The following is a 17,918-nucleotide window of genomic DNA, read 5'->3' as shown; positions in this document are numbered from 1 at the left end:
GTCCGAGCACACACAGAGCTATATTAAAACAGCAGTTTCAGTTTCACCATTGGGGGGCATTGCTTTGGCTTTGCTTGATGGATCAGGGGCCTGGACGGTTGTTAGTCAACCGTCCGGAAACTTTTCATGGCCAAGATGTAATGGCCCATCATCAACGGCCAAAACGAAGCCACATCGCAAAGTTATATCAGCTGAAGAAGACGGCGTCGTTTTATTGAGTGGCAAATAAAAAAATAAAAATTTTGCAAACAGATGGAGCATCATCGTCAAAGGGCGTCAAATTTATCCTGCCCAAATTATTAATGCAAAGTTCCTTTTTATCAGAAATTCCCATTTCACTTTCCCGATTTCCCAAACCCTTTCCCCGTTGTCTGCTAATACAAAAAATCACTCCACAAAAGAACTGTCATTTCACTCTACAAAATCACTCCCATCTTACTCCCCGTTGTCTGCTAATTCTCAAAACAACTACTTGAATTCCTCCTAAAGAAGACCCACAGTGTTTTTGGGAGGAGGAGAAACTGCATAAGCCAAGGCCCTGGGGTGTTGCAATAGTTGGAGATTGCAAATTTAATCGAGGTAAGAAACTCTATTTTGTTGAAATGATCGAACAAATTTATCTTTTGTCAGATGTACCGGGCTATGAACTAAAAATATTTACACGCTATTTAGACAGTATACACACTAATATGAAATTTTGAGGGAAAAAAAGACAACGGATGGAATGGCCAATGAATTGGGCATGATTTGGACATAGGTTTAGTGAATGTGTGCTATTTGAAAAAAATATTTACACGCAGTTAGGGTTAAGTGGTTTAATTAGGTTTACAATGAATTGGGCATGATTTGGACATAGGTTTAGTAAAAGATTGCTATTTGAAAAAAATATTTACACGCAGTTAGGGTTAAGTTACATGTGGTTTAAATAGGTTTACAATTTATTGCTTTATTAGGACAACAGAAATTTGAACGCATACGAAAGGAATTCTTGTGGTAGGTATAATAGAATCATGTGAAAAGTGGCTAGGACGGTTTTATTAGTTGCTTGCTTCTTTTCTTTGCCTATTTTGAGAATACGATGACTGTCAATAGTCACAATTGAGCAGATATTCTTATTTGCCTGAAAATTTCATCCTACACAATTTTCTCATTATCATATTTTGTTCACATGAAAGTTAAAATTTTGTGATGGAATACTCAATTAATTGGGCATGAATGGAATATAGGTGACCATGAATGTCTCTTATTTGAAATCACAAAATTGATTGATAGTTAAGGTTAAGTTACAACTGGTGCTATTGGACTTACAATTTGTTGATTTGTTTGGACAATAAAAATTTCAATGCATATAAAAGAAATTGTTGTAGGGAGTATAAGAACATCATGTGAAAGGTGACAAAAGAGTTTTTAGTAGTTGCTTGTTTTTTTTTCTGTACCTATTCTGAGAATGCAATAACTGTCAATATTCACAGTTAAGCAGCAATTTTTCTGTTATTGCTATTAATTTGTTATATGATTTTAGATTGAGAGTTTAGTCAAATAAAGTTGGCATGACATATTGTTATGTTGTTTGTATCAATTGATATTTTTCTTGTACATATTAGTTATTATAGTTTACAAACCTATAGCATGGTAAAAAAACTGAGTGTTCTTTCACTTGTGTATAGTGTACATGGTAAAGAACAAACTGTAAGTATGGTTATTCAATTGTTGATTTTGTGGTTATCTAGGAGTTCCTTTCATTAGGTAATGGCATAATGTTCATTATTCAATTGATGGTAATTGATTGTTTACTTAGGAATTGTAATTTTGACAATGACATAATGTCCATTGTTGCTGTTAACATCATTGGAAACTCCATGACTATTTAATACTAGGGAGTGAGGTAGGAACAGTTGTTAGATCAACCGTCCGTAAATAGTGTAACAAGTTTTGAACATTTTGTAACTTTATATAAATCTCTTGTACATTTGTAACTACAGAAGTGTATTATCACACTTCTGTGAAGAAATCTCAAGGGATAGGATTTTGAAATTATCCCTTATGTTTTTGTCATGTCATTTATTTTGGTGCAGTTTGAAATAATACATTATGGGACGTCGGGGAACCAAGAAGATGAATCTTACAAAAGATAAAGGCAAGCAGGTTGAGGAACATTATGACAATAATCCAGTAAATCCGGTGAAGCCACCAACTGATTTCATTGCATACAGGTATATATGGCTTTATAGAACGATTATTGTCTACATTTGGGGCTTTGAATTAGTTAAAAAACTCATGATAAAATCAAAAGTTTATGTGATGGATCTAATCATATTAAATCATGGCAGGATTGCATACTAATCTATGTTCGAATCATACTAATATGTACACCTTAATAACCAATGTGTACAAGTAAAACATTAATTTGTAATAACTAAATAAGTAACAGTGAACTATAATGCACATTATGTAAAGTATAAAAATAGCTACTTACGGCCACAGAATTATTCGATGACAAACATTTGCTTGATGTTTATAGGTTGATAGGATTTTGATGACTGAAAAGAGAAAAATATACAACAACTGAGTCGGCTTATGATAGTAGAGTCAATTGAAATGATATAGTTATGTAAGTCCAAAAGTATGATTCAGTACTAACTATCTTAGGAGTGCTTGCCTTAGACAATCTAGAATTCTTCTTTTGCCTATGAAACCTATCCACCCAACTACGCAATACTTTTTTAGTTTTTCTGCCATTTCGTTTCTTCAAACCCGTTGGAGTCACAAAGTGGTCAGGTGCATTCTGCACCTGTATTTCCTTGCATAGATCCATTGATGTACTCTTATGTGTTATTTTATCTATTTCTTCACAAAATAGCATTTTGACTCTCTTTGACAATTCAGACATTACGCTACTGACTAACTTTATAGCGGCTTCTGACATGGCAGCCCTGGTAGCAAGTCTTACCATTTCGGGTGCTAATAGCCTATATCGATGGGAAATAGAGAGAGACAGATCTGATGATATTTCTCTACCCTTACAATCGACGTTGCCTCCAGACCTTGCCTTTTTTATCCACCTCTTTGTCACATATTGATCAGGAATAAACTTTGTTCCAACCATATCATACACCTTTAAAGCATGTGAGCATAGGATTCCCTCCTGCTCAAAAAGATTACAACTACAAGTAATGTCTTTAGTTATTGGATTCAATATCACTCTTCTCTCCCTTTCTCCATCATACTGACTGACAATATATTCTACATGCATTGTAGTATGCTTTTAGTCCAAAATCACCATTGTAGTGGATTCATCATATTCATTCTGGAATGCAACAAACATGCATGGAGAGTATATAGAAGCTGTCTCGATCAGTACGGGAGTTTATTGCAATCCCAACATTGGCAGCTTCTGTCAACTGTGATACTCAACTCTTAGTTCATTATATCTTTTTTCATCCACAACTCGGTTAAAATATTTGAAGAATTGAACCAGATCATGATCAAGTTTCAGATATTTTTTATGGAAGCATTTAGACTCTCACTTAGTTGTGTGCTATGCATACCTGCAGTCCAGACGCCTTTCATAAAGTATTTTGCCCATTTCTTTCGATATACATAAATGCCACGCAACCATTCATTTGTTTCAAACTTGTGTTCTTTTAGCATTGCATCCCAGGCCATGATAAACTCATTTTCATCTTTTATCTCATACATACATTCAGCAAATCTATATGGGAGATTACTACCATCCTTGTAATAGTTTCCAGGATGTTTCATGAAATTGACTCTAATATGAAAAGTGCACAGACCATGGTATGTTGAAGGCATAACAGCTGAAATTGCAGCGGCCATAGCTGCATCCTGATTTGTGAAGATGATTTTTGGGTGCTTTCCACAAACTGCCTCTACAAATGTACCGAACATCCACTTGAATGATTCAATGGCCTCATCATATAATAGAGTTGTTCCAAAAATAACCAATTGTCTAAATTGATTGAATCCCACAAATACACCCAATGGTCTGTATTCCTTGTTAGTTTTATATGTGGTGTCAAATGTAACCACATCCCAAAAATAGGTATAATCCATCAGCATTGATGCATCAACTCAAAATATATTTGTAATTTGTTCTTCACAATCAAGCTGCTCTACGTGGAAGAATGACGGATTTTCCAATTTTTGTTTTTCAAAGTATCGTAGCATTGCACCAATTTCACCATACTTTAATTCCCTCTCTCTTTTTGTTCGTAGATAGCGTTTTAAGTTATCACGAGTGTGGCCAATATTGCCTAATCTACCTGCCTCTTTTCCCATGAGTTCATGGGATTGTTTCAAGGATATTCCTGCATCATTTGCAATCTCAGCTTGAACTCCTTGAGAAATACTTACTTTTCTTTGCGAACGCATCATATGAGCACATTCTGGAATGTGTAGTGTGTGATTATGCTCGATTACCAGATCTCAAACCTAATACTTCATTGTTTCTCTGTTCAAAATTATCCCCATTTTAGCTTCACATCCGGTTTTTGTTTCAGCCCGAGTTCTCTTTGGTTTTACATCTCCTTCATACTGTCATTTGAAACCTTCTTTGCAACATGTGTACCTTCTCGATGTAACTACACCGTCTTTATCCTTGTTCAATTAGTCTTTCCGAACACTGAACCCAACAACTAATCCGTATCTATTGTAGAATTGAGGAAAACATATCTTGTGCTCTCCGCAACATGCCTTGAACCACAAATTTGAACCATACTTGAGGATTTAAAATAATTGCTTCTTTTTTATTTTTTTTTCAATTTATCTAATTTTTAATATTCATTTTTAAGATTTAAAATAATTATTGATTCAAAACTATTTATGGAAGCAAAGATATGGTTTTTATAAAATAATAAGCAAAAACTTTTTTCTATTTTTTTGGATTGCTTCAAGGTTAATAAAATAAAAATATGTTCTTTTTTTTAATGCAACATGGCCTCAATAAGGGCATTTTCGGCATTAAGGGGGTTTTTGTTAAATGTTTGATCATTCAAGGGGTGAGACCGTTATTTGGACAAATTACAGGGATTGATTGGTAATATGGTCAAACCTCAGGGGAGGTAAATGTAATTAACCCTATTATAAATGTATAAATATATAAATTAATATTATATATATGTATAAATTATAAATTATAAATTATAATTTTTATATAAATATACATTTATGCATTTATAATACATTTATAAATATTTATAAATAAATATATTTATATAAAAATATATAAATGTATTATATTATATATAATACATAATATAAATATATTTAGAAATGTATAAGTGTATATTATTATAAATGTATAAATTATAAATGAATATTATATAAATGTATAAATTAATATATTATAAATATATATTAATATTATGTATAAATGTATTAATATAATTAATATAAATGTATAAATGTATTTATATTATGTATAAATATAAAATTAATATTATGTATATTAATATAAATGTATAAATGTATTATATTATATATAATACATAATATAAATGTATATTATAAATATACATTAATATATATTATGTATAAATGTATAATATATAATATATATTATATAATATATAATATTTATATAAATATATAATAATATTTTCACTTTAAATAAAATAAAATATTATAATATGTATAAATAAATATATGAATATATAATATATAAATATTTAATATATATAATATACATTAATATTAATGATAAATATTAGAATATTATAAATATGGTGTTTATATAATATTTCAATTTGTAATATTTATTGTATATTTCATTATATAAATATTTATATAATATATAATATATAAATATAAAATATATAATTTTCAATTTGTATAATATACATAATATTCTATATATATCATATAATATACATAATATAATATATTATACATAATATACATTTATACATTATTACATATTATGTATATTATATATTATACATTATTATACACAATAATGTACATAATAATATTATACATTAATAATGTGTATATTGTAATATAATGTACATAATATATTATGTATAAATATTTATACATTTATGTATACAATATTACATATTATGTATATTATATTATATTATGTATAATATACAATATTATGTATAATATTAATGTATATAAATATTTATATAACATATAATATATAAATATATAATTTTCAATTTGTATATTCCAATTTATATTAATATAGTATATATATATATATATATATATATATATATATATAATATACATAATTGAAATATACAAATTGAAATATACATATGGATATGTTTTTGATATAATATTTGGATATGTGTTTTTAGAGTTGTTTTGGAAATACACATTTACTGTAGCATTTGGAATGTGAAAAACAGTTTTTCAAAAACAGAAGCAAAAACAAGGAATCCAAACGGACCCGTATATTTTTCAACGACAAAGTAGCGACCACTTTAAACAAGATTTTATCGTTTCTTATACCAAGTTGCGAACTTACAAGTTTTAATCGCTTCTTTATCGAAACCAATAGAGCGAACATGAATTTTCTAGGATTTGATAAGTAAAATGAATACCACTTAAATAAGTTCTATTAACTTGATTTTCTTTAAGCGAAACTCCTATATTTTGAAACCCTAATTGATTTCAAGATGTAAACGATATTTTATCACAAATTTGGACTCTAGCCAAGGGATTGAACCTGAGCTTGGTTTTGGAAAGGAGTAAATTCTTGGTGAGTGTTTTCAAATGCATGTTTGAACTTATTACTTGAATGAATTGCTTTATTAACGTGATTGGATGGTACTTAACTTGTTTGATAGGACAAGAGTGTACTTTATCGCACTTGCCTTAATGTGACTTATTACTGTATATTGGTTACAAATAGTTTGATATATATGTGTGTGCATGACTTGAATACTGTCTGGGATCCTAACCCTATTGGTTAGTCAGTCGAATTGAGCCAGTAATGGCTTGGTCGAGGAGACTGGTGAACCATAGGTACTGTACCACCACTGTTATTTTGGAGTTCGGACCCGGTAGGGGGTTGATTGATGGATGGAGATTGGAGTTAAATGTTGCACTACGACTGGCTACTCTACATGAAAGTTGATAGAGTGTCAACTACTACTTGGTGAAACTATGGCGGAGTTAGCTCGCAAAAGCTACTGTATCCTTTTACTTGACAATGTTGGATATCTAATGATTTGTTATTTAAAGTGTTATTGCTCATTTTTATGAACTCTTATGCTCGCTACTTTGATATTCCAAGTTTTTACAATGGTTAATTTGCTACTTGGGTTTGCATGAAATTTTGGAACCTCACTGAGTTTTGGCTCACTCCATTAGTTTTGTTTTCCTTACAGGGGATACGAGCATAGGTGTGAAGTTGGAAAGGCTAGTTTTGTCTAGACTTTTAACTTTTGTAATTCTTCTAGCGCTAGTGCTCGACTAGGGTTAGAAGTGCAACTAGAATTTGAATTTTTTATTATGTTTGGATATGTATAAACACTTGAGATAGACATGTGTATGGATGTACATTCTAAGTTTGGGATTGCTATTTCTTCTACTCTCAATCTTATACATTATCTCAGAAGTTAATTTGAGTGAGTGAGTGAGTCCTGACGAGAGTTGAGCAGGCGGTCTGCTAACCTTTGGAGTACATCCTAGGGGATGGTGGGGTCGTCACAAAAAGGGATAATTTTTCGGTTAATTTGATGGTGGCACTGTGACGACTCCACCTCTCCCTAAGGCGTACCCCAGGGTTTAGCGGACCGCCTGCCTAGATCTCGTCAGGACTCACTCACTCACTTCAGGAAAATAAGTTATAACTTCAAAAGGGAAACGAAACAACAGTTCCAAAATTAGAATGTACATTTATGCCCAAGTCTATCTGAAATATTCATACATTTCTCAAAATATAACAAAAGATTTAAGATCCAGATGACTTCCAACGCCAATCAAGCACTAGCGCGAGCATAATTCACAAAAACCAAAAATTAGATGACGCTAGCCTGTACCAGCCTTACTGTGACAGCTCCACCTCCCCCTAAGGCGAACCAAAGGATTCGGCGGATCGTTTGCCCAACTCTCGCCGGGACTACTGAGCAGTCCTCAAATGAATTACATCACTCATATCCAATAACCTATGGTACAATCTCAATAATAAACGAAATAACATTTCCCAAGTTTAGAACGTATACGTAAATACATTCAAATCTCAAATAGTGGTACAATTCCCCGAATAAGACAAAAGTTCTCTGTTCCCAAATAATTACAATTACGATATCAGTCTCAAATATTACATCTTCCAAAGTTCCACGAATTACATACCACAAGTGAATCAAAAAGCAAAATACACATGAGATAATCTTCCAAATACACTAATAACTTATTACACGTGCTTCCTTTGTCTCGAGCCCTGTGAAAAAAAAATATTTTGGAGTGAGCTAGAAACTCAGCAAGTGTTCAATAAAAATTAGCAATCAAATAAGTTTCACAATAGTTCATTTCAACGATGTCATGAATCAGTAATCAAATGTACGTTTATTGCTCTTGTGAGCCAGTGAAATCATTGTACTTAAACATCCAACGCTCAAATAGATCAATTAATAGTCAAACAGTAATAGGGAGCCATTTGTGTTCCAAATAAACAGTGGTGGAGACGTTAATTCTAAGTACCAGACTTCCCAAGAACTCGTTGGAGCCAAATCATTTCATGGTACATATGCAAGCACTCATGATATGCAATCGAGTAAGCAATGCAAGAAATAGTTCGAAAAGTAACTTTGCAAATAGTTGTGGAATCACTCACCAACCACAGCTCATGAATCTCATCCATCATAGACAGTTTTCTCGATCAAGTCCAAGCCCTTCATTTCTACCAAGAGTTAACTCAAACTCAAAGCAATCAAATGCTCTCAAAGATTGGACAACACTTCCCCTTAATTTCTTCATTTTCCATCCTACAATACGTCACCAATCACATCTCAATTCAATCACAATTACACATACAAATCATAGGCCATACAATACACCTAATTAGGCCGCAATGCTCCTTCAATTTGAGTCAATTGATAGCTCCAAAACCAATCACAATTAAGCCCCAATTCGAAACCCTAAAGCTAGAATTGATGCACAAAAGTTGGAATGTGATAGCCCCACCTCCCCCTAAGGCGAACCAAAGGGTTCGGTGGACAGCCTGCCTAGCTCTTGCCGGGACTCACTCACTCACTACAGTTCTCAATTAAATTACAATGTAAATCTCAAATATACATCAATTCCTCCATGAATTTACATATCATAAGCGAAGCGAGTGCTAATTCCCAAACGTATAATGTACATATACATTCGTTCAATTCCAAACATTCATACAATCCTAACTATTACACAAGATAAATGTAAAACTCAAATTGTACAGGAGATAATCCATCCAGTCACACGAAAAACTTAATACAAGCTTCCTTTGCCTCGAGCCCTGCGGAGGGAAAAATATATATTTTTGGGGTGAGTTACAAGCTCAGCGAGTAACTAGTAAAATCAGTAATAAAATAAGTTTCACAATAGTTCATTTCAGTGATGTCATGAATCAGTAATCAAATGTACGTTTATTGCTCTTGTGAGCCAGTGAAATCCTCATACTTAAAACTCAACGCTCAAACAAATCAGTTAACAGTCAAACAGTACAAGGGAGCCATCAATGCTCCAGGTTAACAGTGGTGGAGACGTTGGTTCTAAGTACACGAATTCCAAGTACTCATTTCAGCCAAAACATTTCATGGTACACATGCAAGAACGCATGATATGCAATCGAGTAAACAATGCAAGAAACAGTTCATAAGTAACTTTGGAAATAGTTTGGGCATCACTCACCAACCACAGCTCATAATCCTCATCCATCATTGACAATTTCCTCGATCAAGTCCAAGCTCTTCATTCTACCAAGAATTAACCCAAACTCAAAGTGATTAAACGTTCTCAAAGATTGGACAGCACTTCCCTTTAAATTCCTTATTTTCCATCCTACAAGACATTACAAATCACATCTCAACTCAATAACAATTACACATACAAATCATAAGCTATTAAACACTCTTAATTAGGGTTACAACACCCTTCACATACAACCATTAGATAGCTCCATAATTAATCACAACAAAGCCCCAAATTAGAAACCCTAATCTGAACTTTAACCCCACAAGCGAAAATTTTCCGTAAGCAACTGCAACTAGAACATTTAAACTTGATCTTACACCTAACTAGCTATCATTCCATTGCCCAACATTAATCATCACATAAAAGCAAAAAAATCACCAATAAATCTAAAATTTATCAAACTCTACGTTCAACCATGAAATCTTCCACAATACAACATATTTAACCACTATAAACCACTAATATGCCATTATTAGAACAAAGAGGAAATTTTCCAAACAAGGTACCTAGAATCCTCAAGAAAGATGATGACTTAGAACTTCCCCTTCCAAAACAACTCCACCAACCTCTTTAAACTTCCTTAGTGAGCATTTGTATGGAATATTTTGCAAAACTAACGGTTAAAACTCAAGATTTTGGCAAGAAAGAGAAGTAGAAAATGAAGTTTTTCCTCTCTTGTTTCCTCTCTCAAACAGCCAGCCAAGCCAAGGAAAGAAATGAGGGAAATATCAGCCAAAAGTAAGATAAGAATGAAGGAAAACAGCCAGTCAAACTTGGCTGCCGAAGCTACCACGTCACAATCCGGCCAAGATCTATGTATTGTTGGGCCAAACTTTGGCCAAGTAAAAGAAACAGGCTGGCCGAATTTCCTTGATGTTTTTCCAACTTTATTAGGGTTAAGTTAAGGCTATAAATAGCCTTAAGTGATGTTTTACATTCAGTTTTGCGATATTATTAATAAAAATTTCAAAATTTCATTCAATTCTTTGTGGCGAATTCCTTAGCTTGTGAAAGCTAGTTTGAACATTCTAGAGTTGATTCTAGAATTGTTCGTTGACTTATCAATCAAGCAAACACACTTGATTGTGGCATCCTCTACCATTGAATTTACTCTTGAGTGGTCCAAGTTTGGGTTCAACTCCGTCAATTCGCAATGTGCTCCTGTGACAGCCCCACCTCCCCCTAAGGCGAACCAAAGGGTTCGGCGGACCGCTTGCCCAGCTCTCGCCGGGACTACGGATCCGGAACGAGCGTAAACCTTACCAACCGCTCAAAAGAATTTCGAGAAGATAACATTCATTGTCCGAAACCCAAACAAGCACAACAACTTTAGATAACCCTAGAAAAGAACATTTCCAAACCAAATCAATTTAGGAACATGGTTAAACACTTTTATATACACATGACTGCAAATTTACAATTCAAAAGGGAATTGTTTGGTTAAAATACATCAAGGTTTTCCAACCATCGAGGAACTATACAAAAGAGTACTAAAATTAGCTCAACTCATGCTTCAAAACATCATAGTTTTCAAAAGGTGATTTCCTGTAAGGAAAACAAGGATAACGAAACGGGGTGAGCTAGAAACTCAATGAGGTACCAAAAATATAACAGTAGAAATCATGAGAAAACACTTATAGGACACATATCCGCATCAAGTAAAAGAAATGAACGAACATCACAATTTAAAGGATACAGGTGGCTCTCAGGAGCCAAATCCCCGTTGCAATACTTGATCCAACCTTGTTGACCCACCGTCAACGTTCAAATAAAGGAACCAGTCCAATAGATCACCACTTTAACGCCAAATTCCGTTCACCAAACATACCCCTTACCGGGCCCGAACATCAAACAAGAATAAAAGTGGTAATACTCGAGTATACTGGAATCAAGAGTCTCAATACTCAAAGATTCCCTAGGAACAGGCACTCATGGATTGTCAAATACCTCGACCAAGCCCTTGCTGGCTCGATTTAATTAACTCCCCATGAGATTGAGCTCAGGTTTAACAAGAAGGTCGTTGGACAGACTTCCAAACGCCCTTATAACAAGTGCAAGTAACAAGTTCGAATTCATAACAAGTACAAGTAAGAGATTTCAGTTTATACAACACAGGCAAGAGAACGAGTATGATAAAGTGCACCATCGTCTCATTCAAAATAACAGAGTTCATAGTTATCCATGTCACAAATTTCAAGTATAGATGAACCAATTAAGCAACAAGGCAGGGAAGTGGTACACTCACCAGATCAAACAAGGATAATTTCAAAAGTTTCCTTCCCAAGTGTGGCTTTACTCGCCAGCACCTCCTAGAACAATCAAGGCAAACACTTAAGACTGGACTCCAAGACCTAATAAATGGAATTCGCAAGTAAAGCTCGATTACAAGTCGGGTGCCTATCCAAATAAACCATTAATGTAAAGCGAAGAGGTGACTTTGGAGTGAAAAGATAACAATTAGTCCTAAAGGCATGAACAACCTCAAAACTCTACCTACATTGATTGACCAACTCCAAATTTGAAGTAGAAAATGAAAGTAAGGTCAATACTAGAAAAACAAGATTTTCCAGTTTCGCGCAACCCTATATGAGAAATCATATCTCAAGTTTTGTAGGTCCAAAATTAGTAAAAGTTATACCATTGGAAAATACATTCAAAGGGCTATAACTTTCTAGAGAACATCCACATAAGATTCAAAATACAAGTCAGTCAAATTCAAGCCTCAAGTTGCTGCTTTATCCAGTGAAAGACAGAACAGGTACAATATTTCAGTCAACTTTGAAAAATCACCATAAATGGTACAGACATAAAAGCTGGTCTGAAATTTATACGGTTTATAACCCTATGAATCTAGTTTAAAACACAACAAACAGAACTCAATTCTGACATTCTTACATCAAGATATAGCAAATTTCCAGAGACTGTGCAGAAGTTCCACGAAAATTTTGACAGCATTTCCCTTGTCTTTCTTTACTTTCCAACCAAACCTCAACACCCAATCACAAATTATCAAACACCTTTAATTAGAGCCACAATACCCTTCAAAAGAACCAAATGGTAGCTCAATAAAGAAACCCTAGAAAAGCCCCAATTATAAACCCTAAATCCAAAAGACAGTTTTGACGTCATTTAGCGGAACGGACACAACTGGAGCTACACTTATTGGATTGGGGTGAAATTTACACCGTTCGAAGCTAAGAGAAAGGGCTACAATGTTGAAGAAGGCCACTCAGTCTAGTTTGTAGTACAACTAGGTCAAAAGTTCAATGTACCAAACCAGAACCGTATAAACAGGTTAACGAACCGCATTCTGGTTAAATAACCATAATTCAGGCTACCAAAGTCCAATTCAAGTGATTCCAAAGCCCTCCGAAAGCTAAGATACCAGGCTATATTTCTTAAGAAAACATCAACAATCAAATCAGTAGTATTCCAAATCAAATTAACCAATTACCAAAGCTGATTACCAGGTTCGGACAGAAACAGGGCAGTAGGGGTATTTTAGTCTTTTCACAGGTACGTTGCTCCGATTTGATTGAAATTTTGTAGGCAACTATAAAATATCATTCCCTACAACTTTTATGTTTTAATCCAAGACTAATTTGGCCTCTAACTAAGGGAAACAGTACCGGTCAGAAGGGGAAAAAATGGAAACCCTAATCTGGAAATTTCGGTTCAAAGCGAAAATTTTCCGCAAATAGCTACAATTTACGCCCTAAGGCTTCATTCTAAACCGTTCCCAACCATCATATATGGCCACACAATATTAATCATAGTAAAACAGAAAAATCATGAATAAATATAAAACTTCATTAATTTCTACCAAAATCATGAAACAACACCTAAAGTCATCACTTCATCTCACATAAGTCACTAATTAAGCATTATTGAGAAGAAAGAGAGGTCCCTTAGCTACTCACCTTAACAGCCCAAGAAGAGGAGCAACTTAGCACCTTAATCTTTCAACCCACTTCACTAATCACCTCATAATCACTAAACTAGGGGTTTTTATGGAGAAAATTCAAGATTAAACAATTGGAATTGAAGATTGAACAAGATTGGAGCTAAGAAAGTGGAGAGCTTTCTTTTCCTTTTCCCTTAGAGAGGGCCGGCCATGAAGCTACAAATAAGGGTGATTTTTGGGTAATTTTTGCTTAAATTGGTAAAGTAGTGAATACTGTGGTCAAAGTCCAAGGATTAGTCACCAAGTGACACTTGTCACTTCAATTAATACATGGTTATCCTTTTGTCCTCTTACACCAATCCATTTAGTAGCCTCTAGTTATTTCTTAATACCTGCTAAATTAATCCCGGTATACGAAACTTAATCTAACTAGCCAAATTTTACCGAACTTTCCGCACTAGCGGGTCCCACGTCCGGTATACACTTCTAAAATCTTAAGAACTAACTTATACTAGAAAAATGACTTAAAAACCCTATTTACTCATAAAACGAGTTAGAAAATTTTCTAGTAAGGAAATTACAGAAAAACGTGTGATTAAATAAAATAAAACCCTAGAAAATACGAAAATTTACGGGTTCTCACAGTTCCTCTAAGATCCAATCTTTGCTTCTGCGTCTCACATCAAATACACTACAAAGATCTGAAACCTAAACTCTGATACCAACTGTGACAGCCCCACCTCCCCCTAAGGCGAACCAAAGGGTTTGGCGGACCGCTTGCCCAACTCTTGCCGGGACTACTAAGCAGTTCTCAAATAAATTACATCACTCAAATCCAATAACCTAGGGTACAACCTCAATAATAAATGAAATAACATTTCTCAAGTTTAGGACGTATACGTACATACATTCAAATCTCAAATAGTGGTACAATTCCCCAAATAAGACAAAAGTTCTCAGTTCCCAAATAATTACAATTACGATATCAGTCTCAAATATTACATCTTCTAAAGTTCCACGAATTACATACCACAAGTAAATCGAAAAGCAAAATACACATGAGATAATCTTCCAGATACACTGATAACTTATTACACGTGCTTCCTTTGCCTCGAGCCCTATGGGGAAAAATTTTTTTTGGGGTGAGCTAGAAGCTCAGCGAGTGTTCAGTAAAAATCAGTAATCAAATAAGTTTCACAACAATTCATTTCAATGATGTCATGAATCAATAATCAAATGTACGTTTATTGCTCTTGTGAGCCAGTGAAATTATTGTACTTAAACATCCAACGCTCAAATAGATCAATTAATAGTCAAACAGTAATAGGGAGCCATTTGTGCTCCAAATAAACAGTGGTGGAGACGTTGGTTCTAAGCACCGGACTTCCTAAGAACTCATTGGAGCCAAATCATTTCATGATACACATGCAAGCACTCATGATATGCAATCGAGTAAGCAATGCAAGAAATAGTTCGAAAAGTAACTTTGTAAATAGTTGTGGAATCACTCACCAACCACAGCTCATGAATCTCATCCATCATAGACAGTTTCCTCAATCAAGTCCAAGTCCTTCATTTCTACCAAGAGTTAACTCAAACTCAAAGCAATCAAATGCTCTCAAAGATTGGACAGCACTTCCCCTTAATTTCTTTATTTTCCATCCTACAATACGTCACCAATCGCATCTCAATTCAATCACAATTACACATACAAATCATAGGCCATACAACATACCTAATTAGGCCACAATACTCCTTCAATTTGAGCCAATTGATAGCTCCAAAACCAATCACAATTAAGCCCCAATTCGAAACCCTAAAACTAGAATTGATGCACAAAAGTTGGAAATTCTTTTAGACAAGGCCATCTAGCACATAATACCTCAATAATTCATATAGCAACCCCTCATAACATGGCCAAGCCTCAATCATCACATAACGGCAGAAAATTCATTATAATAATAGAAAATTCCTCAATCACTACTTCAACCCACAATATTCCTCATAAACCACATATTTTGCAACTCGAAATCACAAATATCTAGCATATTACTAGTAGAAAAGGATTTCTAGCAAAGATTACCTTGAAACCTCAAGAAAATGATAGCTTAGAGCTTGCCCATCCAAAATCACTCCACCAACTCCTTCCAACTTCCTTGATGAGCACTTGTATGGAGTAGTTTCCAAAACTAACAGTTAAAACTCAAGATTTGGACAAGAAAGGATGGTGCAAGATGAAGCTCTCTTTCTCTCTTTTATCCCTCATGAAGCTCGGCCAAGCAAGGAGAAGAAATAAAGATATTTCAACCAAGAAGCAAGATAAGAACGTAGGAAAATCAGCCGGTCTAACTTGGCTGCCGAAGTGCAACGTCACAATCCGGCCAAGATCTGGACGGATTCGTGGCAATGGCGAAATTTAGATTTTTTCAAAAACCCCTGCTAATCCGGCCAAGAACTGGCCGGATTCGATGAACAGTCCCCGCCAGAAATTTCCTTCCTTGTTCAAACGCCGCGCTCATTCAATCAGCCAATGGTTACAAGTAGCAACTCAACAAATCCAATGGTACCATCTCAAACGAATGCGCTTAATCTACATGATTAAACACTTAAATACATACATTGAAAGCTTTACAAATCAAAATGTGATACCTGATTAAAAGATAATTTAGGATTTTTGTGACAGCCCCACCTAACCCTAGGGCATACCCAAGGATTTGGCGGACCGCCTACCCAAATCTCGTCAGGACTCAGTCAAATAACATGAAGATTTACAAATAGACCCTCAAAAGAAAACGAAATTATTACAACCAAAGAGTCGACCTTGCAAAAAATCAAACCAGCTATACACACACTTCCTACAATTCTTCTCTTTTTTCCTTTTCTAACATTATTGACAGTTTATGATATTGAAGATTACTAAAAGTAAGTTGTTTTGTTTCCTTTCCCCTGAGTTGTTCTAAGCAAGAATAGCTATGTCAATTGGAGATTGAGCTATCATGGACTCATTAGTTCTTTTATCGTGTTACTCATTGATCACGAAAGGATATAAGTGTTATCATCCTTTTTTAAAAAATTTTTTTTACCTCTATAGATGTCACATTTGTTGAAATGAACCTTACTCTCAAAGTAACAATCCTCATCTCCAGGGGGGGAGTTCTTGGGAAGATAAGGAATTTCTCCTTGATCTTCAAAGTCCTACACTAAACTTAAAGTCTTTCAAGCCTGACCATACACCAAATTCTAAAGGAGAACATACTAGCAGTGAACCTGAACCTGAATTTGAAGTTGAACATGCCAGTAAAGAAATTGAACCTGATCTTGGAGCTGAGGGAAAATCTGGTTTAAATCCAACTACACCACTCAAGGACTACTCAAGGAAGAAAGTTCATATTTCTGAACCTGTGCAAATCCAAGAATCTGAACCACAATCAGGTACTAAAAATTCTGTTCCTTTGTGTGTTCAATCTGACTCTGCTCCTTGTGAATTTGATGATTTAGACCTACCTATTGCTGTTCGAAAAGGAACACGAGAATGCACTAAGCATCCAATCTCAAATTTTGTGTCTCTCCATAGACTCTCTCCACAACATAAAACTTTCCTTACCACCATCAACTCTATTTCAATCCCACAAACACTACAAGACGCACTTAGAAATAAGAACTGGTTACATGCTATGAAAGAGGAGATGAATGCCCTAGAGAGAAATAAGACTTGGGAAATTGTAAACCTACCCAAAGGAAAGAAAACAGTGGGGTGTAAATGGGTGTTTACTTTGAAATATAGAGCTGATGGTTCATTAGAAAGGCATAAAGCTCAGTTGGTCGCAAAAGGATATACACAGACATATGGGATAGATTACCAAGAGACCTTTGCACTCGTTGCAAAAATGAATACTATGCGCGATCTTTTGTCTTTAGCCGCTAACTTTGGTTGGTGTTTACAGCAATTTAATGTGAAGAATGCATTCTTACATGGGGATTTAGAAGAAGATGTGTACATGGAACCTCCACCGGGCTTCAATGAAATATTTTTTGAAAAGAAAGTGTGCAGGTTAAAGAAAACTTTATATGGATTAAAACAATC

At 34.5% G+C, this 17,918-nt stretch overlaps 1 protein-coding gene across 1 annotated transcript; it reads right to left on the bottom strand.

Annotated features, from left to right (window-relative positions):
- Window positions 1-2,575: 2,575 nt before the first annotated feature.
- On the bottom strand, window positions 2,576-4,080 carry LOC140035650 (protein FAR-RED IMPAIRED RESPONSE 1-like). Its single transcript, XM_072076960.1, has 2 exons — window positions 3,549-4,080; window positions 2,576-3,243 (listed from the first exon to the last, which is right to left on the bottom strand). The coding sequence occupies exons 1-2, from the start codon at window positions 4,078-4,080 to the stop codon at window positions 2,576-2,578; spliced, it is 1,200 nt and encodes a 399-aa protein (XP_071933061.1).
- Window positions 4,081-17,918: the final 13,838 nt, after the last annotated feature.

The sequence above is a fragment of the Coffea arabica genome, chromosome 2c (assembly GCF_036785885.1).
Source record: "Coffea arabica cultivar ET-39 chromosome 2c, Coffea Arabica ET-39 HiFi, whole genome shotgun sequence".
NCBI classification, from domain to species: Eukaryota; Viridiplantae; Streptophyta; class Magnoliopsida; order Gentianales; family Rubiaceae; genus Coffea; species Coffea arabica.
This window is presented reverse-complemented; position numbering and strand designations above follow the sequence as displayed.

Bases quoted from the DNA above. Each gene is read 5' to 3' on its own strand.
- LOC140035650 (XM_072076960.1), bottom strand. From the start codon at position 4,080: ATGCTGATGGATTATACCTATTTTTGGGATGTGGTTACATTTGACACC. The intron at 3,244-3,548 runs GTATGCATAGCA...CAATGCATGTAG, and splicing joins GAAAGGCGTCTGGACTGCAG to AATATATTGTCAGTCAGTAT.